Genomic DNA, 14667 nt, shown 5'->3' on the forward strand with positions numbered 1-14667 from the left:
TGAACTTGTGTTGATGCTTTAAATAGGATACAGGACATGCTAAACAGGAACAGAGGTCTTTACACTCTGCAATCAAATAGTAATTTTACTATAACAATTTCAGTGCTTCATTTCTTCAAACTGATCTTTAAACAAAAAGTTTCAGGTGTAACAAACTTTTGGGGCAGTTCCCTAAAAATGAAGACTATTTTATACATACATGGTCTTTAACAAAAACTGCTTTATTGTTTCTCATGTCATTACAATAATATTCATCACTATAAAAATAAAGAGTTTTTCAAACAAAAATTCTTATGGTCAAATCGTGTCACTTATCTGTGACTGGATGTCAGCTGACTATCAGCTTAGATTGGCTAATGAGGAGTGAAAGACAGAAACAAACCCACACCAACCATGTCACTCAACAACTAGAATAGAAATGAAGAGAATTCTGGGGCTGGAATATTGTCTATCATGAAATCTACCCCTAAAGAAAAAGACATCCAAATATAAACAATTTGACACTTCCAATTGTACCAACAGATTACTTTTGTGACTAAAAAGGGGTTTTCATGACAAAATATTCTTCTTGAAAGAAAAGAAAAAAAGAAAAAGTATCAGCTCTTGGGTTTTACACAAACATGGTTATTCTTAAAAACCTAAAAAGAAAACTCAGTGCAAAACCACTGCCTCTTTTGAACATCTCAGTGACCTTTTGCAGCGATTGGTTCTCTTACATATCACATATCAGCAAAAAAAGGAGCTGAGAGTTAAATTATCCACAAGTACTGAAACAAAAATAACAGTTAATGTGATGTGAAAGATCCATGACATCACATCAGTGCTGGTTCTTCATTCCCTGCTGTTTGCTTGGTTTTTTATCCGGCTGCTGTGGCTGCTGGCCTCGACCAGGACCTGACATCCCTCTGCCGCGGCTGCCAAACACACCTACATACAGACACAAAAAATGTCAAATTCAGCAAGTTAGAATAATAAATTCCTAAACAAATAAAGATGATGTTTCACCAGATGTGTTTAAAAGCTTTAACAGAGGGATTTTTTACTTATTTTAAGCTGATCTAAGTCTCATTAAGGCAAATCATGACAGAACAAATGCAGAAGTTGCTTCCTCTCACCTCGGCCGGCTCCGCCTCTTCCTTTACCCTGCTGCTTATTCTGCTGGGCACCTCCACGTCCACGACCCTTAGAAACCACCTCATCCTTCACCATGTCAATAATCTCATCTGGAATTCGCAGATACTTGATGGTACTTCCCCTGATGTAGCACTCTGGCATCCTCCAAAACTTATCACCATCCTGTGGGAAAAAGACCAAACGATGAGTGTAACCAGTATACTTCAAAGGGTCTATGCTAAATCCCTTTTTTGAACTTCCCGGTGTATTATAAAGAAACCTCAAACCAGTATTGACCCATTCACGCATTTCTGAGAATTCCTCTAAAAACCTGTGCTCCAGGAACCAGCCACACCTAACCCACAAAAACAAGCGGGTTCTCACGAGCTGATGTAGATAAGTGAGAACAGCCCCTTCCAGGAAGAGTCTGCGCTGCCAGCCCCGCCCCCAGGCTAAAACACACACTCCATGAAGCTAGTGGTGTTTGGCAAAACTCTCTTTACATGCTCAATATGCACATTCATCTTTACGAAAGTTTGAATGTTGTTTGTTTCGTGGGCGAGACACAGACATGTTGTTGATGCTGGCTATAGGTTGACATCATGGAAGTGCCGGTGCCTCAGATCCAGTCGTCTTGCTTCCAGGTTGGAAAATAACTCAGGAAAATAACTAATATTCATTCATCATTTTTTAATTCATCTTCTAAACCCGCTTTGTCCCTTTTGGGGTCACTGGGCTGCCGGGGCCTATCCCAGCTACTCATGGGTGAAGGCAGGGGGCTTCCTGGACAGGACACCAGTCTGTCACAGGTCCACAAATCACTCACCCATGCACACTTGCATTCACACTTATGGACAATTTAAGGTAACCAATTAACCTACGAAGGTGGGAGTCCCCGGAGAAAACCCACGTATGCACGGGGAGAACATGCAAACTCCACACAGACAGGTTCTTTTTCAGGTCCCCCAGCCAAGTCTTGGACCTGGCTGGGCTTGCAGTTGGCTGGGGGACCAACAGCAACCAAGTCCCCAAAACTTGGCTGGGGGATCTTGCGCTAACCACTGCGCCACGTAACTAATATTTAATTTAAAAAATCTTTCTTTTGTGGGCCAAAGGTAATATATATATGGATATTCTTTACCATGAATGGTTTAGGAATAGCATGGTACAGGGCCTTTAACAATAATCAGTCCTTTTTCTTCTAACAAAAAAAATTAGCGTTGAGGTTTTTGTTCCAACATGTATCAAAGGATGTTTTACTAAAACCATTGCTTCATTATACATTAGTCTTTATATTTTAAAGGCTCACTTCAATTATCTTTTGATCTATTCCCAGTATTTTGATTTTGTTTTTTTTCATTATGCAGCTTTAAGCCAAAATGAAAAACTTGTCTTGTTTTCTAGGACAGTTTCTGCAGAGTGACAGAAGTTCATTAGAAATATACCTAAAAAAGCCTGCCGCATTTTCCAAGGTCCCTTTGTTTCCACTCTCCTGCTAGCTTACACACCCTCATACCCCCAATCTAACACCAAGTGCAAGAAAATTGGTGGGGAATGTTGAAGCTATACAGACGTACAGTTTAAAGCCAGATGCCAGCTCAGACGAGGAAAACCAAGACGTAAATGGATCTAATTGCCTACAAACTTTCTTTATATATGTCCGTCATTATGAGAAAAATGCCACAAAACATGTTAAAAACCAAACCAAACAAATACACTATTTTAATTGGGGTGGGTCTTTAAACGGCTAAGGTAGTCAGAATGAAAACTGAAGGAAACAGGTAAGCGACTGTTAAATTTAAGCTAATTTTTTTTATTTAAGGTGTGCAGTTTATGGATCGTTCTCCACTGAGAACATGAGAGCAAATCTGTTACCCTGGATGTGCAGATGACTTCTCTCAAGTTGATGTTCATCCAGTTGTCACAGCTAACCAGATGACCGTTGTAGGTTTCTCCATTCTTCAGTTCAACCAGCTGAAAAAAATCAAAGTTCATTGAAAAAAAGGTCAGCTGGTGATTATGGTTTTCTAAAAGGTTCTTTCTTTATTCAAAAAGAAATGCACAAAAATTATTGTTTAAAGAAAAACATGCAAACAATCTCAATAACAAAACAAAAAACCTGATCTTAAAACCACAAGTAACTGAATAAAATGGTTTAACCAGTAATCACCAGATAAGGAATAGAAGGAGGAAAGAAAAGCAATTATTTCTTACCATAGGATGGTTCTGGGCCGTCTTCAAAAGGGACAAGGGAAGCTGCGAAATAGTAGAAATGGGTCCGATTTATGATCTCTATGATATATTAAAATAATGCATTCTAAAAGGAATATTGATTCAGAAATGAAGAACACGTCTGAATGTATTTCTGTGTCGGCGGAGAAACTTAAGCTCTGTTCCGAACTATAATGATTCGTTTGTGTTTAGTTTAGTACTAAACGTGTATCTGAAATGGTGACCCCCCCCCCTTATATATTTATATAGAAAATAATTTTAAAAAGAACCACTTGTATAGTCAGCGTTCCACAAGCAGAAAACAATTTAGCATTGGTTGCTAGCGTAGCTTAGCCTTGATTTGCGATGTTTAAACCAGTTACATGGGATTTTTGAAGCCAAAGAACAGGTCAGTATTTTTATATAGTGTGTGATTTTTACAAAATAGTCCATTTGTAAGTAATAACTTACCATTCTGGTAGGTTATGTTTGTGCTGCCTTAGATTAGCAACACGATTTTTACTCGCAGACTCTTCTTCGTTTTCTACGTACTCGGTGCCACGTCTTATTAAAACATGACTGCCCCCTAGCGCAAAACATGCGCAAACACAGGAGCATTTTCTTTTGTTCTTTTACTGTGACGAAATTCAAAAATAAATACAGAGGACCAAGTGTAACATCTATCTATCAAACACAGGAGCATTTTCTTTTGTTCTTTTACTGTGACGAAATTCAAAAATAAATACAGAGGACCAAGTGTAACATCTATCTATCTATCTATCTATCTATCTATCTATCTATCTATCTATCTATCTATCTATCTATCTATCTATCTATCTATCTATCTATCTATCTATCTATCTATCTATCTATCTATCTATCTATCTATCTATCTATCTATCTATCTATCTATCTATCTATCTATCTATCTATCTATCTATCTATCTATCTATCTATCTATCTATCTATCTATCTATCTATCTATCTATCTATCTATCCATCCATCTATCTATCCATCCATCCATCCATCCATCCATCCATCCATCCATCCATCCATCCATCCATCCATCCATCCATCCATCTATCTATCTATCTATCTATCTATCTATCTATCTATCTATCTATCTATCTATCTATCTATCTATCTATCTATCTATCTATCTATCTATCTATCTATCTATCTATCTATCTATCTATCTATCTATCTATCTATCTATCTATACACAAACATTTCCTTCAAAGCATAAAACCGCTTAATAATATCTTATAGCAAAATCCTGTGTCTCAAATTTCAGATTGTACCATTGCTGATTAGTTCGCATTAGGTATGAGTGTCTAGACTAAACATAATACAGTAATTTTTTCTTCATTTTCAGTGAAATGCATTTTTATTCCTTAAATTAGTACAGAATAAAATTAAAAAAAATAATGATGATAAAATGAGGATAATAGAGAAGAAAGAGAAGAATAATATTGAATAGATCACTGCCACAACTCCTTGTATTATAAAAAAGGAAAAGCTGGAATTTTGTTGCGTGTACATGTGACACAGTGACAATAAAATAAGTCTATTCTATTCTATTCTGTTCTATTCTATTTTATGATTAAGGTCTGTCTGGTTTTGGTAAAGTCTAAATAAATGTGACAGTGGTTTAAAAAATAATAATTTTTTTCATTACCAAATGGATTCATGTAATTGAATTACGTGAATCCTTATATAATTTGACCAACACGTTCATATTTTTGCTGGTGCAATTTTTGCAACAACTAATTTATAGCTTGGTACTTAATTAAAGTCTTATTTTATGATAAAACACAGGCAAGACAATTGGTTGTATTAAAATAGGATATTTGTGTAGTTTTTATTTATTTATTTTTTCTTTTTGTTTTTTCCCTAAGTTGACATTTCTCAGCCACCGTAGCCGTCATTCCGTTGATGGCGTCATTACGTTGGGTTTGACGCAGCGTGCAGGATGAGAGAGAACGGCAGGTTTCTTTTGATTGTGGGAGAAGGAGTCGTCAGCTGTGAGGGTCTCCGGCTGTTTAAGAGGATCTGTTTCGGCGTACAGACCCAAAAAAGAAGAACAGATTCTCGTCTACAAACTGGAAAATGGATAACAGTAAACGGAATGTGGTCGTGACAGGTTTGTCTTTGTCTTTAGCGCTCTTGTTCTCATGTTTGGTGGGCGTCTGAAGAAGAGCGACTGAAGTGAAGGAAAAGTTGCAGAGATGACAGCTGCTCGTTCGTTAATGGCGTCAGTCTGCTCTGGGCTGTTGTTGCGAACAGGAAGAACATTTTCTGTTTTGTACGTAAGCTCCGCGTAAAACTTGTACGCGGACTTGGTTACCTTTTGAGTGAAACAGTCGCTTTTTGGTATACTTTTTTTCAGCCATGACACAAAGGGGCGAAGTTAAAATAATAACATTAGATCGAAATCGATTAAATCGATGTTACATTTGGTAAAATAGAGCATAAAAGTGAAGTTCTAAATACAATACACAACCTCAATCACAATTTAAAGTAAACAAAAGCTTTAGTTAGCTTAGCTTCAGATTCCTGTGCTAACTTTTATGCTAACTGTTATTATTGATGGATTTATTATTAGTAACACAGCAGTTCTTTTCTCACTCGACAAATAAAAAAGAAAAACCACATGATGTATAATTTTATCTTTAATTCTAGAGACATTAGTTTACTGTGAAACCCTTACAATTGTACACATTCTGTACAGTACACTTAGTCTTTGTTCCTACTTTTGTGTGTTTTCAAACTAAATAAATGCTTTAACTCTGTTTTCAATGCCACTTGGCATGTTTACTTATTTATGCTTTATTAAAAGCATAAACCTTTATTTACTTTTTATTTTTAAAATTATTTTAAAATTAATGCAGTCATTATGTTAAAAAAAAAAAACAACGTTTCTTCCCAGTGTGTGCACACAACTCAACTTGACTCCTGCCCTGTCATCAAGATGCTTGATTTTAAACAGAAATCTACAGTCTTGGATGCTCTTTTTTTACGCAGAGTTGTAGTGGCAGTGATTTGTTTGCCGTGCACAAAAGGAGTGCTGAAACCTGCTGGGCCCTTTCATAGAAGACTTGTAGATTTCCTGGGAACGGCTCCTCCACAATAGCAGGTCGGCTGGCAGCTGCTGGCCTTTTGCTCCCCTGCTTTCCAGCTTGTCAGACAGACTGATCCTTTCTCCACCCAACCCCCAGGGACCCTCTGACCCAAAGACGGAGTGGTGGAAGGGGCTCAGTCGGAGATCCTCGTATAAACAAGTCTGAGTGAACATCCAATAGCGTTTCAGATCTGTTTGGTCTGCCATTTTAATTGTTGCTTTCGGCAAATTTCAACATAATATCATACTCATTTTGTTAAATTATGTGCATTTTGGTCTGTCCTTTTTTAACATTTAAAAGTTAGATTGGTCAAATATTAGCAGATTTTTAATTTGTGAATTAAAATCTGTCTCATATTACTATGATGCTTAAAAGATTTTACAGTACTAAACAGAAATCCAATTAGAATTATTTACATATTAAGCTTTAGATCAACCTATATAAATTTGTAGTGTTTTTTTTAGTGTATTATTGGTGCATTGAATTATGAACATTTGGCGGCCTAATACACTAGGAATAAAATGTATAAAATAATCCTACAATAAAGTTACTATGCACAATTGCTTTTTTTTTTTGCATAACTGCTCAAAATGCTGGTTTCTTTTTTTTCTTCTTCAGGTTTTGGACCATTTGGAGAGCACACCATCAATCCCAGCTGGGTAGCAGTTCAGGTATTCTTTCAAGCATCTTGCTATTCTAACAATGACACATTTTAGGTTGTTTTCTGTGACTAGATCTTCTATATTTGCTTGTATAGTAAAAAAAAAAAAATTGGTGTTCAGTTTGGCGTCTTGGTGTTGACAGCTCTTAAACCTGTGATGCGATGGTTCATTGACTGCTGGCCGGCCGTTCGGCTTCTCCGTCCTCAGCTGTGGAGGCTTTTCGTGGGGGTGACAGTGGTTGTGAGGGTGTCTAGACGGACTTGATAAGGATATTAGGGCCAAACAAAAGGCCACATTGTGTCGGGGTCGCAGACATGGTCAAACTGGTCTCTTTTCAATACTAGTGGGTGGGGTGGGTCACTGGGGACTACGGGAGTCTGGGGGAGGTGAAACTGACTGGTTGTGAACTTGACACATATTTATCTTACTTATGATATATGAATGCTTTATGTTATTTATTTGCTATTCTAACACTGCTGAAGATATTTGGAGAAAATGGACTTTGTTTGGAAAACAATGTTCTGGTAGTCAATATCTCCTTTAAGGAAATGAAAACAGACATTTACCCATTTCATGGTTACTATTCAAACACATTCTTGTTGAGGTTGTGTCTTTTATTCCAAAAAATGCTGTTATTTAATAATGTATGCCTCAGCTGGTTGAGCAGGTGAAATGGAAAGTTTCTTTGTTTTGCTGCAGTTGGCTTCTGTTTTCAGTCCCACCCTGACACGCTTTCCCATATGTTTTCCTTTTTTCCTGTTGTCCTCCTGTCAAATAAGAGCCTTCAGTGCCCAGTCAGTGAAAAAACTGCTGACAGTGTATGGGTTTTATGGGTTTAAAGGTCTCAAGGCAAACAGAGAAAACAGTTCTGTTCGAAACCATAATAGATGGAAGGTAAAAAAAAATACAGCATTGCACTAAAACAAAATAAAGTATATTTATTGTCTATTTGATTTTGATCTAAAAAGAATCTGTTGATGTTGCTTTAAAAGTATCAAATCTGTTCCAGCCTGTATGTGATTTTTGTCCTGACAGGAACTGAAGAAACTGGGACTTGGCAGCAATGTGGACTTGCATGTATATGAGGTTCCTGTAGAATACCAGACCGTCCAAAGTTTGGTTCCATCGTTGTGGAAGCAGTATCACCCACAGGTAAAAGCTAAACTGTAGTTTCCTTCCACACACGCAATTTTACAGATTTTAAAACCGGATGACTTCATGTGTTCTTTGACTCTATAATTTTACTTCTGTAAAAAAAGTTATTTAAGTTATTGACAGACATCAACAATGTTGTTTTTGACATTTCATAGTTACATTTAAGGTAATCTTAGTTGTTGCATCATTTGTTGCTACATACAGCGGGGCAAAAAAGTATTTAGTCAACCACCAGTCAACTTTTCCCACTTAAAACGACAAGAGACCTGTAACTTTTATAATTGGTATACCTCAGCTATGAAAGACACAATGAGAAAAAAAATCACATCTATACCTGCAACCTCTTCTGTAAGAGGATCCTCTGTCCTCCACTCCTTATCTGAATGAACAGCACCTGTTTGAACTGGTTATCTATATAAAAGACACCTGTCCACAACCTTAAACAGTCACACTCCAAACTCCACTAGACCAAAGAGCTGTCTAAGGACACCAGAAATAAAATTGATGACCTGCACCAGGCTGGGAAGACTGAATCTGCAATAGGTAAGCAGCTTGGTGTGAAGAAATTAACCGTGTTAGCAATTATTGGGAAATGGAAGACATACAAGGCCACTGATAATCCCCCTCCATCTAGGGCTCCCTGCAAGATCTCACACCGTGGGGTCAAAATGATCACAAGAACGGTGAGCAAAAATCCCAGAACCACACAGAGGGACCTAGTGACTGACCTGCAGAGAGCTGGGACCAAAGTAACAAAGGCTACTGTCAGTAACACACTACATTGCCAGGGACTTAAATCCTGCAGTGCCAGACGTGGCCCCCTGCTAAAGCCATTACATTTTCAGGCCCCCGTCTAAAGTTTGAAAGAGAGCATTTGGATGATCCAGATGAGGATTAGAAAAATGTCCCATGGTCAGATGAAACCGAAATCGAACTTTTTGGTAAGAATTCTACTGGTCGTGTTTGTAGGAGAAAGAATGCAGAGTTACATCCAAAGAACACCATACTCACTGTAAAGCATGGTGGTGGAAGCATCATGCTTTGGGGCTGTTTTTTTAGCAAAGGGACCAGGACAACTGATCCGTGTAAAGGAAAGAAGGAATGGGGCCGTGTATTGTCAGATTTTAAGAAAAAACCTCCTTCCATCAGCAAGGGCACTGAAGATGAAACATGGCTGGGTCTTTCAGCATGACAACGATCCCAAACACACTGACCGGGTAACAAGGAGTGGCTACGTAAGGAGCATTTTAAGGTCCTGGAGTGGCCTAGCCAGTTTTTTCCACAATAATTTACAAATAAATTCTTTAAAAATCAGACAATGTGATTTTTCTGAATTTTTTCTTCTTATTTTGTCTCGCATAGTTTAGGTATACCTATGATGAAAATTACAGGCCTCTTTCATCCTTTCAGGTGGGAGAACTAGGACATTTGGTGGCTGACTGAATACTTTTTTCCCCATTGTATGTTTTTTTTTAATTGTCCAGTTGCTGACAGGTCAACTGTGCAACTTTATTGACTCCAGTCATCCTTTGCTTTAACACAGTTCACCTTTTAAGATCTTTCTGTTTCACAGATTTTTTATTTTTTGGTGTAATTTGGATTTTTTTTTGTTTTTACAGTATATTGTGTTCTGCGTTCTGATTGGCTGTTGACCATTATAAATTAATCTCTTTCATGCTGCCATCCTGTCTAGAGTATGTTTATCTTGCCAATTCTAAAAAAATTTCAATTGCAATCTGATCTTTATTTTCATTCTATAATACCGGACTGATTGTTCTACAAAAGTTTGAACAGTGAGAGTTTAAACAAGAGAGAAAAGTGTGAAAATGTTCATTTCTGAGAAAAATTATAGTAAAAATTAAAGCTGACTACTTTGCGGATTTCACATATTGCGGGTTATAGAACAGATAAACGAAGGACCACTGTATATCCTTTATTTTGTTTATATTTTATGTTAATGGGTAAAGGGAAAAACTGCAGTGGAAAGTGGTGAATATATCAATGAGAAAACACTTCTGATGAAGTGTTCTTTTCTTAGGCTAGAGCAGTGAGCTGGAATGGCCTTCCATTTATTGGTCAGGGAAACCTACCTAATGGTTCTTAAACGGAAAAAAACAAATGTTTTCTTCATTTTAGTCAATATTTGCTGTATTTTTTCCACACATACCCCAACAATAAAGCCAAGCACATTTTAATCTGTTTTGAGTTGCACTCTATTTATCTTACAGTAGTCGTTTGATTACGATTATGCCATTTTTAAGGCAAAATAAAAAGAAAAACTGTTGTTTTCTAGGACAAAGTTTCTGCATAGAGCTACCGGTTCATTAGATATTTGCCCCTGAGTTGTGGGAGAGATTGTTGGCACAAAGTAAGCCTGACGCCACTTCCTGGCATCCAACTGCTTACTCTCTCTCCCACTAGCTTACAGCCCCCCACAACCCCAACCTAACATTACCCTGAAACAAAAACAGCAAGCAATATTGGAGCTACCCATACGTACAGTTTTGAGCCAAATTCAAGCTCGGACGACAAAACCAAAGATGCTCATGGATCTGTTTGTGGATGCATCAGAATGGAAAGGAGCAGGGAGCTTTTGGCTTGCCGTAGAAGCTTCTGCATCACTACTACGAGCTTTTACCAAATGCATTTTCGCTTCTGCTCCTGATTCACAATTATTTGAATAAAAAAATACTCAGAAATGTAATTTTAAGCTGAATTTTCTTATATGTTATATGTTCTCCATCATGCCCCAAAAACACGTCTAAAACACCAAAAATACGATTTTCATTGGAGTGTGTCTTTACTTTCTCTGACGTTTCTTTTTTCTTTCCGTGTCTGTGCAGTTGGTAGTTCATGTTGGAGTCTCGGGCATGGCCACTACTGTCACGCTGGAGAAGTGTGGCAGAAATCATGGTTACAAGGGACTGGACAACAGCAGCTTCTGTCCGGATTCACAATGTTGCATTGTGGGAGGCCCAGACTGTATCAACTCAGTTATTGACATGGAGTCCGTCTGCAAGAGAGTGACTGCGTCAGGACTGGGAGTAGCCGTCTCTGTTTCCAAAGATGCTGGAAGGTCTTTTTTTATTCCCTTTTAGTTAAGATATAGTAACATTCAGACATTATTTATACTCGGTGAGGGTAGTGACATGTGCATGCATGATATGAGAAAAACTTGCACTAGTAGTGATCAGTATTGCAACAACAAAATGACGTGCAATAGCAAAACAAAAAACAACTAATACATCATTTCCATTTCACAGCAACAGTTGTATTTAAGTAAAAGACATTGTAACTTCAATTATACTCCGAAAGATCCTCCTTTCATAAAGGCTCCATTGGATTGGTCACTGGCGAGAAGGGGTCCATCCGATTAGTCAAATGCGTAAAGGGCTTTTGTTTGATTCTTTAAATTCTTTAAGCTGCCACAAGATTGTATTGGCATGTATTTAAACATTTAAGGTAAGCATTTATCGCAGTTAATGCCATCTTTTGCGATACACGTTTCACACAGACATCACAATGAAGATATATTTGCCGTTTATTATGTTTGAGAGCTTTTACTAGCTAAGTCTTCATTGCAGTGCAACACTGTAATGGTCAAAGAAAAATGAACAATTTAGTATTTAGCAACTTTCCAGCTTTTAACTCCAACTTCTATAACATATTACACCAAATAATCTGAAAGTTTTTACTGCCAATAATTTTGTGAACTGCTGCTATTGATAATCTCAGATTTATTCAAATTCATTGAATATTTTTGACATGTTTATTCATGGCTTGCTTTGCTCCCATACAGGTATCTCTGTGACTATACCTACTACACATCCCTGTACCTGAGCCACGGCCGTTCTGCCTTCATTCACGTGCCTCCTCTCGGAAAGCCTTACAGCGGGGAAGACCTGGGCCGGGCGCTGCAGGCCATCATCCGGGAGATGCTGAAGCTTCTTGAGCAGGCGGAGGAAAAGATCAATTCCCAGCAGCACATCCACTAAGTGCCCTTCAAATTCTAACCAGCCTCTCCTGCCCTTGTCACACAAGAAAAATTGCACTTGACCACAAGTAGCCAAACTTCTTTTATACTTTGATCCTTTTCTTGACTTGGATATGCTTCAACTTATTAGGCTGTTGGAAGCATGTGCCTCTTTGTTTTTGTGTTGTTTCTTTTCCTTTTTCTACACCTGATTGAATACGATTTCAACGTATCCCCACCACAGGAGGAGAACATCCACACAACCGTTGGTTCCTTCGGTTTCTCTCAATTCCGAAAGACACAAGCAACGTTTGCAAAGTGCTTCTTAAATGTGTTCATATGCAGTCCACAGTTAGAGATGGAGCGCTGTAACCCCAAATATGGCTTCTATTGATGCACCTTATAGAGTTAGGGTTATTGGAATAGTTATAGAAGGCACATTTGGGTGTACTGCATTATCCATCTCAGAATTCTCCTCTTTTTAGTTTTTATTTTCTCGTATTTGTTTCAATTACCAGGTGTTTACCCAAATGATACAATTTCTCTGTGCCCGTAATGCATTATGGATTATATAGTAAGCATTAATTTTCTTTAACATTCTCTTTGTCTGTTCCTTACAGTTGACTTGTTCACATTTGTTTCTCTGGTAATTTTTCTTTATAAGAAGTTGTAAATTTGCCTTCTCTAACAAAGGTTATTTAAATCAGGGAACGGGTTGGTTCCAGCTCATACTTCCCCAGTTTCTTGGCTCAATTTTGACACCAATAAACCCAAATCAACCCTTTTGAGACCTGTCCCTGGGCTGTGCAATGTTAGTTCACAGGTCTCATCTAATGAATCCACTCAAAAACAAATATTAAAGTTTTCTTTTAGCTGCACAACTGTTAAAAAAAAATCAAACTTTTCATTCTTCAGCGCTTCTGAACTATTGAGGATTTTTCAAGTAAACACCTTGTGTACATTTAAACCTGCATTAAAGTTGCAGAAATATGCAAATAAGTACTTTTCACTTTTGTGCAGCCGTAATTGCTACCCCTTGATTAAAGCTTTTTGGTCTTTTTTTTTATTTTTATTTCAATGATTTGAATCTTTCAGATTTAATAAAGATGGACTTCAAGTTCAGTCATAATTGGGCCTTGAATTATTTCTGTTGCACTTTCTGTTTTTTATGTCTGTTGTACCTAATCTGGAATCTGGACAGAATATCTCAAACAATGTGAAAGACTAAGTTTTGTACATAAAAGATTTTTTTTCTGTCACTGTAATCTAAAAAAATGTAGCTTTTCAAACACAAGCATCATTTTCTTTTGTTTTTTTCTACATTTATTACAATAATGTGTGTAAAATGTGCTTAATTGGTGAGTGTGAAACATGTTTTTTGTTGCCTAGTTCCCCTTTAATCAGATCCAAGACACAATTAGCAGTAATTTTCATCTCAAAGTCTGAATCTGCTGTTGAACGGAGTTTTGTTCAATTATTTCAGTTTGTTGTTCAGTCTACCTTAATTTCTAGGCTATTTTGCCACCTTCCAAAGATTTACTTTGGTTGAAAATGGTTTTAAAATGCTCCAAATTGATCACTGCCCTTCGAGGGGACATAAATGTAGCCTATCCTGTAACATATAGACCAATATATTGCATCATTTGTATGGTATATTTTCCCATTAATTTTGAGTACTGGTAAATCCCTGTTCTTTTAAACTGATCTTGTTTTTTTTTTTTTTTATGTATAAAGCATTTTTTACTCCAAAGTAGGTTTCTGGAACTGTAAATGTTTTAGTGTTACCAAATGGTTTGTACCTTTTAGCATGCGTCTTTGTTTTCTGGTTTCAAAACCTCTTACGGTCAGGGCAAGTGAGGCGGTAGGGGCATGGTTAGTACTTAGATGCAATCTGCAGAAATTCTGCCTCACGTTTACTCATGAGGTGACCCCTTGACCCCCAACTCTCCTGTGCCTTGCTGTTATTCATGTGTGTCATAATACGGTCTCCATAATTCTCAGTAGTCAAGAGATGTGTTGCAGATGCTGTTCGGCCAGATGTGTGGCTACCTCAACAGAAACAAAATGTTTTGTTTTGTGTGTGCTTTGTTGTACACTAACAGTTTGGCTATGTGATGTATTCCAGGTTCCAGAAGGTTTCTTCTTTGTCCAAAACGTAGCACTGTTGGTAATATCACTTTGAAAAAAGAAAGACTTTGAAATAAAGATAATTAAGAAATTGTATCCGGCTGTTGTATCTGTTCTTCAAACAATTTGTCTAAACATGCTACCATTACAACCATGTGAAACAACCACTCTGCTGTAAAACAAACTTTTGAAATGTCTATAAACGTCATCTTTAATGTTTCAAAAGTCACACTGCTTCTTTGGTGAATGATGTATACTTACCGGTATATAGAACTTGGATAACTTCCTTAAATCATTCATACA

The 14667-nt window shown here is 37.4% G+C and overlaps 2 protein-coding genes across 2 annotated transcripts; one reads left to right on the forward strand and one right to left on the reverse strand.

The window, feature by feature from the left end:
• Positions 1–200: 200 nt before the first annotated feature.
• On the reverse strand, positions 201–3932 carry lsm4 (LSM4 homolog, U6 small nuclear RNA and mRNA degradation associated). Its single transcript, XM_004067921.5, has 5 exons — positions 3796–3932; positions 3328–3369; positions 2989–3087; positions 1116–1296; positions 201–927 (listed from the first exon to the last, which is right to left on the reverse strand). Exons 1-5 carry the CDS (start codon positions 3796–3798, stop codon positions 818–820), a joined length of 435 nt encoding a protein of 144 aa, XP_004067969.1. The 5' UTR covers positions 3799–3932; the 3' UTR covers positions 201–817.
• Positions 3933–5282: 1350 nt separating this feature from the next.
• Positions 5283–14460, forward strand: pgpep1 (pyroglutamyl-peptidase I). The gene is made up of 5 exons (XM_011474029.4): positions 5283–5468; positions 7066–7118; positions 8145–8261; positions 11108–11340; positions 12064–14460. Exons 1-5 carry the CDS (start codon positions 5435–5437, stop codon positions 12257–12259), a joined length of 633 nt encoding a protein of 210 aa, XP_011472331.2. The 5' UTR covers positions 5283–5434; the 3' UTR covers positions 12260–14460.
• Positions 14461–14667: the final 207 nt, after the last annotated feature.

The sequence above is a fragment of the Oryzias latipes genome, chromosome 4, assembly GCF_053564925.1.
Source record: "Oryzias latipes strain Hd-rR chromosome 4, Olatipes_Hd-rR_3.1".
NCBI lineage: Eukaryota > Metazoa > Chordata > Actinopteri > Beloniformes > Adrianichthyidae > Oryzias > Oryzias latipes.

Coding starts and splice junctions, on each gene's coding strand:
- lsm4 (XM_004067921.5), bottom strand. Junction 3,088..3,327: donor CGGCCCAGAACCATCCTATG/GTAAGAAATAAT, acceptor GATTTTTTTCAG/CTGGTTGAACTGAAGAATGG. Junction 928..1,115: donor AAGAGGCGGAGCCGGCCGAG/GTGAGAGGAAGC, acceptor GTCTGTATGTAG/GTGTGTTTGGCAGCCGCGGC.
- pgpep1 (XM_011474029.4), top strand. CDS start 5,435: ATGGATAACAGTAAACGGAATGTGGTCGTGACAG. Junction 7,119..8,144: donor CCAGCTGGGTAGCAGTTCAG/GTATTCTTTCAA, acceptor TTGTCCTGACAG/GAACTGAAGAAACTGGGACT. Junction 8,262..11,107: donor GGAAGCAGTATCACCCACAG/GTAAAAGCTAAA, acceptor GTGTCTGTGCAG/TTGGTAGTTCATGTTGGAGT.